At 47.0% G+C, this 8,927-nt stretch overlaps 1 protein-coding gene across 1 annotated transcript in view; it reads left to right on the top strand.

Annotated features, from left to right (window-relative positions):
• The first annotated feature begins 325 nt into the window (after positions 1-325).
• The window catches only part of IntS11 (integrator complex subunit 11), a 107,457-nt gene continuing 98,855 nt past the window's right edge, over positions 326-8,927 (top strand). Inside the window, exon 1 of the mRNA XM_068356612.1 lies at positions 326-519. Coding sequence (XP_068212713.1) covers positions 492-519 — 28 coding nt within the window. The 5' untranslated portion in view covers positions 326-491. The remainder of the gene's footprint in view (positions 520-8,927) is intronic.

Here is an 8,927-nt window from a genome sequence, read left to right as displayed (position 1 = left end):
ATAAAAGAAATTGAAGGAGAAGTAATGTGGATAGGAGCAATGCAATTTTTTGTTGTCTACTACTTTAAAGGCTGTTTGGGAAAACAGCCTATCTCACACGGAAATTATCCTGTGTTCTACATTTCCTACAAGATTTGCCTCGTATACCGCTTATTTCACGTTAATTATGATTATTAGGTTAGTATATGAAAGTATATAATTGATAAAAACATTTGAAATGTAATATGCCCCAGTAAATAATTCTAACACAGATGATATGTTTAAAAAAAAAAAGGTTACAACGTTTATTAGAAATTGACGTCTCGCTCGGAATTACGAAGAAGAAGAAGACTGGGAAAGTAGACTCCCGGCACCAAATTGTAAACAAACCTTCAAATCAGTCGTACTCGTTTGACCCTAACCTTTTTCAAGTTCAGTTAATGTGAACCCAAAGTTACCGGCTAATATAAGGATATTTAAGCTTTTGTGCGTTCGTTTATTGAAGCTTCGCCATGCCAGACATCAAGGTGACACCTTTAGGTAAGGAGTGAGGATGACACGCTCAAGGTTGTGGGAGGCAGCTTAAGGCCCATACAGTATTCTATAAATGATAGTTACGTTGTAGGAAAATACGTTAAGCGTTTTTGGTTTTGATAAAGGGTACCTTATATCAATTTCTCCAAACGTACAGAACATAGGCCTCTTCATGTTTTAGGCCTTGAGATTTTGAATGTCTTAGGTAGTTGGTTGAGGGGCGGATATATTGTAAATATATACAGTATTACCAATCGTTTTATAGATCCCGTTTTCTAAGGTGACTTAGCTGATATATTAGCTTCAGGAAAATTACGGAGATATATGCTAACCTAAGATGATACCTCAGTAAACATTAACACTTAAATATGTTCATGACGCTTGTGTTTCCGAATTAGTTTCTTATATGGTAGTACCTCAGTTTACGTGTTTGATTTGTTTCAGGAGCAAGCTTGTATTCTGACAAAAATATCTGGAGCCTTTGTATATCAGCAGCCAGTTCCTCCCTTATTCATAGAAAATGGGAATTTTCTTTCTATTTCGTAGGTTATTTTTCCTGCAAAACCTTTACACAAGAACACTACCTATCCTAAACTTCCCCCACCTAAACTAACCTACAAGCTGTGTCCTTCCCTACTTACCTAATGGGGGGCTGACGCCCCTCTGCGATCCCCCTTACTCTGCCGTATTCTTAGCTGGCCGTCATCACACATACAGGTGGCTACTATCATACATATATCCCAATTTTCCTATAAGAAATAAAGAAAGTTCACTTGATGTATTCCACGAGTTCTTAAATGCACATTTACAATTATTTTTAAAGGTTTACAATGGAATTTAGTGAAGAAGATATAACCCCTAATATCAGAAATGAGTACAGTACAAATTAATAACACAATAAAAAAGAATTATTGACAAATTTACTCACACTTTACCATTGAGGAGAGTCGTGGTTGACATGAGGAGCGAAAAGGATCTCCCACGAGAAATATCAATGGTACGATATATCGAGTTCACTATCACCAAATGAATCACCTAATATACTCTTTGGGCACCTTTTTTATTTTTAAGCTCTTACATCCAATTTTGGTGAGGAACAGGTTAATCTATGATTCTTTAATTTTTAGCGAAACTGGTATGCATTGCACTAGTTACATACAAGAAAGGCATTCTGAAAAAAGGCTTATAGTATTTATGAATACTTTTCTTTGTATATCTGACCAGTGTTAGTATTGATATACTGTACAGTATAAAATACTGGTGTTGACACCTAACCTGACCAAAATTACGCTGTCCTTACTGACAAGAACCTCCTTACCCTAAGCCAACCAAAATAATCTTGTAATTACCGTTATGCAAAAATGGGTTGTTTTGTGGGAAAAGTTACAAGAAATAAACTTGATTGGTAAGATGAGCGCCAAGAGGATCAGCGTTCATATTTTGTTGTACCTATGAATGGTAATAGGTGGCCGGTGGTAACCTCCCTGACTGGTGAATGCCAGACTGGGGTTCGAGTTCCACTCAAACTCGCAAGTTTCTTTGGTCACTGCAACCTCACGATCCTTGTGAGCTAAGAATGGGGGTTTGGGGAAGCCTATGGGTCTATCGGCTGAGTCATCAGCAGCCATTGCTGGGCCCTCCTTGTTCCTAGCTTGGGTGGAGAGGAGGCTTGGGCACTGATCATATGTATATATGGTCAGTCTTTAGGGTATTGTCCTGCTTGATAGGGCAATGTCACTGTCCCTTGCCTCTGCCATTCATGAGCGGCCTTTAAAACCTTGGTAATCTTATAGGTAGTAGTTGGCCAAGGCACCAGCCACCCATTGAGATACTACCGCTAGAGAGTTATTGGGTCCTTTGACTGGCCAGACAGTACTACATTGGATCCCTCTCTCTTGTTATGGCTCATTTTATCTTTACCGACACATACAGAATAGTCTGGCCTATTCTTTTACACAGTCTCATCTTTCCACATACCCTTGACAACACTAGAATTACCAAACAATTCTCCTCTCAAGAGGTTAACTACTGTTCTGTAATTTTTCTGTGGCTACTTTCCTCTTGATAAGGATAGAAGAGACTCTTTAGTTATGGTAAGCAGTTCCTTTAGGAAAGGACACAACAAAATCGAACCATTGTTCTCTTAGTCTTGGGTAGTGACATAGCCTGTGTACCATGGTCCTCCACTGTCTTGGGTTAGCAATCTCTCGCTTGAGGGTTCACTCTGTTACACTATTCTATCTTATTTTTCTTTCTCTTGTTGTTTTGAAGTTTTTATCCTCGTTATTTTCATGTGTTTATAGTTTATATAGGCTATAAAAGATTCATTTTAATGTGATTGTTGTTCTTAAATTCTTTTTTTCAATATTAATCTTACCCGATGATCATGTAGCTGTCAACTCCGTTGCCCGACAGAAATCTAAGGTCGGGATACGCCAGCGATCGCTATACAGGTGGGGGTGTACACAACAGCGCCATCTGTGAGCAGGTACTCAAGTACTTCTTGTCAACAAGAACTCAATTTTTCCTCTGTCGTGCCACCGGCAAGACCTACTTGGATACGCTGTTGATTCTGGAGTAGTTTCTCACGATTTTGGTGATGTATTCGCTCTAGATTTTAGCCTTCGCTATTCAGGAAGCTTTATCATTAGCTTAGCAAGCTTTTGGATTTAATTTGGATTACTTGTTAACGAACTTTGCTAGATTTTGGAATCCCCCCTTGACTATTTCTACAATTCAAGATGTCTGACCAGTCTCAAGTCCCTAAGTACAGGCAGTGTAGTGTTAGGGCTTGTACTAGGCGTCTTCCGAAGGCCTCCATAGATCCTCACACCGTTTGTTCCAATTGTAGGGGTAAATCCTGTCAATTGGAAGATCGATGTGAGGAATGCGCTGGGCTTTTGGAATTCGATTTTAACGAATTCCTTAAAAATGCACGTAGGCTAGAGAAGGATAGGATCAGGAGGAGTTCTTCTCGCTCTGTTGATTTTTCCTCTCCCCATGCCCCTCAACCTTTTCCTTCCCCTGTAGTGGTGACTCCCGACCCTGCTACTAGTGCTCAGCCATCCATGGCGGATATGATGCGTGCCATTCAGGCTCTTGGTGACAGAGTGGAGTCATTGGCTAATGACCGTAATCAGCTTTTGGCAGATGTCAAAGAGCTGAAAGCGAAAAGTGCAGTGGGAAGTGTTGTTAGTGCAAGTGAAGTGAAAAGTGTCAGTGTCAGTGTTGCGCATGAGGGTACATCTGTTCGTGCCAGTCGTCCTCCCAGTCCGGGACCTCTTGCAAGCTCCCAAGCCCAGGGGAGAAGCAATGTCGAAGGACCAAAGGGTTCGGCAGGCCTTGATCAGCGTACGGATGTACCCTCAGTGGTTGCGGACGTATCTGTCAGAGATCGTCCCATCCACAAACAGACGAATGAGCCCCATCATTCCTCGTCTGTGGAAGAAGTTTCAAGGAGGAAACGATGGACCAAGGTCTCACGACCTCTCAAGCGTAAGGTCCCTTCCGAGCGAGTCCAACGGCCCAGGTGTAGCCACTGGGTCAGTTCGGACTCGCCGCAGTCTTCCGAAGACTGCACACCTCCCAAGAGAGGTAGAGTGGTTCCACAACAGGCTACTGCTCCGTCTGTTGCTGCTCCAACCACGGTAGACCCTAAGTGGTCCATGCTGCAGACTATGCAGTCTCAGCTTGCTGCGTTCATGCAAGAGTATCATGCTGAGAAGGTTGACACTGCACCTGTTAACCTACAACCTGCCGCGGTTGTGCGCTCAGCAGATACTGCGGCTGCCTGCTCCCACACTCCACCTGTGAGAGCTCCACCACCGATGCGCAGTCCACCCTGCCAGACGCATGTTCTTGCCGCACCATCCGTTGACATGCGTGAGCTTCCGCATCAGCAGTGGGAAGGTGCTGTAGAGCTGCCGTGTTCTGACACTATGCGGCATGCTCCGCAACCCATGCGGCATGCTCCGCATCCCATACGGCATGCTCCGCAACCCACGGCAATCCCTCCCACGCACCAGCACTCTGCTTTTGTTGTTGCCAGCTCGCAGACTGACCAGCAGCGGCATGATGTTGGATCCGCAGCAGCTACGCATGCACCCGTGCTGCCGGATTCAGCCGTTCAGCTTTCTGCTCCACCTTTGCCACTTCCTACTCAGCTTTCGGATGATGGAGTATCGGATGACGAATCTGCACATTTGGATGAACCGCACTCCGACTTAGAAGGGCCCAAGTCTACGCCTCCCTCCTTAGACTTTCGTAAAGTCCTTGCCTTGTTCAGGGACTTGTATCCAGAACAGTTTGTGTCTGCAACCCCTCGCTCTCCTCCCTCCGAGTTTGCTCTGGGCATGCAGTCTGCTGCTCCTGCCTTCACCAAGCTTGTCCTCGCACGCTCATCCAAGAGAGCTTTGAGGGTTATGGGAGAGTGGTTGCAGTCCAAGAAGCAACTGGGAAAGACTGCTTTCATCTTTCCGCCTACCAAGCTTGCTTCCAAATCTAGCGTCTGGTATGCCACGGGAGAGGAACCCGGCTTGGGAGTTCCTGCCTCTGCCCAGGGCGACTTCTCAAGTCTGGTTGACTCTCCCCGCAGGCTGGCTATGAGACGATCGAAGATTTGCTGGTCCTTTTCTGACATGGATCATCTGTTGAAGGGAGTCTTTCGTGCTTTTGAGATCTTCAACTTCCTCGATTGGTGTTTGGGAGCGTTAAGCAGAAAGACTTCCCCTTCGGATAAGGACTCTGCCATGCTGATCATGTCTAGCATGGACAAAGCCATTCGGGATGGGTCTGGTGAACTTGCGGCTTCGTACACGTCGGGAGTGCTTAAGAAGAGAGAACATCTTTGCTCCTTCTTGTCGTCTGGGATCACTCCTTGCCAGAAGTCGGAGTTATTGTTTGCTCCTCTCTCCAAGTGTCTGTTTCCGGAGGAGCTGATCAAGGGGATGGCTGCCTCGCTGATCCAGAAGGATACCCATGATCTGATGGCATCTTCCGCACGTAAGGCTAAAGCTTTACCTTCCGTGCCTAGACCTTTCCGTCCTGCAGCAGTGGACACACCAGCAACTAGGTTCATCCCGCCCTTTCGTGGCAGAACCTCCAGCAGAGGAGGTACCCGTGCCGACAGTCACCGTGGCAAATCCAAGAAGGGTTCCAAGTCCGCAAAAGGCAGGATCTGACTGCCTTCCTCTCCAGACAGCAGTGGGAGCCAGGCTCAAGAACTTCTGGCAAGCTTGGGAGAGCAGAGGTGCAGACGCTCAGTCTGTGAAGTGGCTAAAGGAGGGGTACAGAATTCCGTTCTGCCGCAGTCCCCCTCTAGCAACATCTCCCATCAACCTCTCTCCCAACTACAAGGAGAAGGACAAGAGGCTAGCGTTGCAACAAGAGGTGTCGCTCTTGCTACAAAAGGGAGCGGTAGTCATAGTCCGGGACCATCAATCCCCGGGCTTCTACAACCATCTCTTCCTGGTAGCGAAGAAGACAGGAGGTTGGAGACCGGTGCTGGACGTCAGTGCTCTCAATGCTTTTGTCACCAAGCAGACGTTCACGATGGAGACGACGAAGTCGGTCCTAGCAGCGGTCAGGAAGGAGGACTGGATGGTCTCGTTAGACCTGAAAGACGCGTACTTTCACGTCCCCATCCATCCAGACTCCCAACCTTTCCTAAGGTTCGTCTTTGGAAAGGTTGTGTACCAGTTCCAAGCCCTGTGCTTTGGCCTAAGCACGGCACCTCTTGTGTTTACCAAACTGATGAGGAATATTGCCAAATTCCTTCACTTGGCAGACATCAGAGCCTCCCTCTATTTGGACGACTGGCTTTTAAGAGCTCCGTCAAGTCGTCGCTGTCTGGAGAATCTCGGATGGACTATGGATCTGACCAAGGAATTGGGCCTCCTGGTCAATATAGAGAAGTCCCAACTCGTCCCATCCCAGACCATTGTCTATCTAGGTATGGAGATTCAGAGTCGAGCTTTTCGGGCTTTTCCGTCGGCCCCAAGGATCAATCAAGCCCTAGAATGCATCCAGAGCATGCTGAGAAGGAACCGATGTTCTGTCAGGCAGTGGATGAGTCTAACAGGGACACTTTCATAGCTGGCCCAGTTCATCGAGTTAGGGAGACTCCACCTCTGCCCCCTTCAGTATCATCTAGCTGCTCACTGGAGAAAGGACATGACGCTAGAGGCGGTCTCAGTGCCTGTTTCCGAAGAGATGAGGTCTACACTGACGTGGTGGAAGAACAGCATTCTTCTCAAGGAAGGTCTACCATTGGCTGTTCAGACCCCCGACCACCGTCTCTTCTCGGACGCATCGGACACGGGCTGGGGTGCGACACTGGACGGACAGGAATGCTCGGGCACGTGGAATCAGGAGCAAAGGACACTTCACATCAACTGCAAGGAGCTTTTGGCAGTTCATCTGGCCTTGATAAACTTCAAGTCCCTCCAGCTAAGCAAGGTGGTGGAGGTGAACTCCGACAACACCACAGCCTTGGCTTACATCTCCAAGCAAGGAGGGACTCATTCGAGGAAGTTGTTCGAGATCGCAAGGGACCTCCTCATTTGGTCAAAAGATCGAAAGCTTTCGCTGGTAACGAGGTTCATTCAGGGCGACATGAATGTCATGGCAGATCGCCTCAGCCGGAAGGGTCAGGTCATCCCCACAGAGTGGACCCTTCACAAGAATGTTTGCAGCAGACTATGGGCCCTGTGGGGTCAGCCCACCATAGATCTATTCGCTACCTCGATGACCAAGAGGCTCCCGATGTATTGTTCTCCGATTCCAGACCCAGCAGCAGTTCACGTGGATGCCTTTCTGCTGGATTGGTCCCATCTAGACCTGTATGCGTTCCCTCCGTTCAAGATTGTCAACAGGGTACTTCAGAAGTTCGCCTCTCACGAAGGGACACGGTTGACGTTGGTTGCTCCCCTCTGGCCTGCGAGAGAATGGTTCACCGAGGTACTGCAATGGCTAGTGGACGTTCCCAGGACTCTTCCTCTAAGAGTGGACCTTCTGCGGCAGCCTCACGTAAAGAAGGTACACCCAAGCCTCCACGCTCTTCGTCTGACTGCCTTCAGACTATCGAAAGACTCTCAAGAGCTAGAGGCTTTTCGAAGGAGGCAGCCAGAGCGATTGCCAGAGCAAGGACGACATCCACTCTCAGAGTCTATCAGTCAAAATGGGAAGTCTTCCGAAGCTGGTGCAAGGCGAATGCAGTTTCCTCAACCAGTACCTCTGTAACACAGATAGCTGACTTTCTGTTACATCTAAGGAATGTAAGATCCCTATCAGCTCCTACGATCAAGGGCTACAGAAGTATGTTGGCAGCGGTCTTCCGCCACAGAGGCTTGGATCTTTTCACCAACAAAGATCTACAGGACCTCCTTAGGTCTTTTGAGACCTCAAAGGAACGTCGGTTGTCCACACCAGGCTGGAACCTAGACGTGGTTTTAAGGTTCCTGATGTCATCAAGATTCGAACCGCTTCAATCAGCCTCTTTTAAGGATCTCACATTAAAGACTCTTTTCCTCGTTTGCTTAGCAACAGCTAAAAGAGTCAGTGAGATCCACGCCTTCAGCAGGAACATAGGTTTTACATCTGAAACGGCTACATGTTCCTTGCAGCTCGGTTTTTTGGCTAAAAACGAGCTTCCTTCTCGTCCTTGGCCCAAGTCGTTCGAGATCCCAAGCCTGTCCAACTTGGTGGGGAACGAACTAGAGAGAGTACTTTGCCCAGTAAGAGCTCTTAAGTACTATTTAAGACGGACAAAGCCATTACGAGGACAATCAGAAGCTTTATGGTGTTCTATCAAGAAGCCTGCTTTACCGATGTCTAAGAACGCAGTTTCTTACTACATCAGGCTTCTGATTAGAGAGGCACATTCTCATCTGAAGGAAGAAGACCTTGCTTTGCTGAAGGTAAGGACACATGAAGTTAGGGCTGTCGCTACTTCAGTGGCCTTCAAACAGAACCGTTCTCTGCAGGGTGTTATGGATGCAACCTATTGGAGAAGCAAGTCAGTGTTCGCATCATTCTATCTCAAAGATGTCCAGTCTCTTTACGAGAACTGCTACACCCTGGGACCATTCGTAGCAGCGAGTGCAGTAGTAGGTGAGGGCTCAGCCACTACATTCCCATAATCCCATAACCTTTTTTAATCTTTCTCTTGAAATACTTTTTATTGTTGTTTTTTGGGTTGTACGGAAGGCTAAGAAGCCTTCCGCATCCTGGTTGATTTGGCGGGTGGTCAAATTCTTTCTTGAGAAGCGCCTAGATTAGAGGTTGTGATGAGGTCCTTTAGTATGGGTTGCAGCCCTTCATACTTCAGCACCTAGGAGTCGTTCAGCATCCTAAGAGGACCGCTAGGCTCAGTAAGGAAGACATACTTAAAAAAGGCAGAGTAATGGTTCAAGTCG

Source organism: Palaemon carinicauda, chromosome 32 (assembly GCF_036898095.1).
Source record: "Palaemon carinicauda isolate YSFRI2023 chromosome 32, ASM3689809v2, whole genome shotgun sequence".
Classification (NCBI taxonomy): domain Eukaryota; kingdom Metazoa; phylum Arthropoda; class Malacostraca; order Decapoda; family Palaemonidae; genus Palaemon; species Palaemon carinicauda.
The sequence above is the reverse complement of the archived record's forward strand: the minus strand, read 5'-3'. Positions and strand labels throughout refer to the sequence as shown.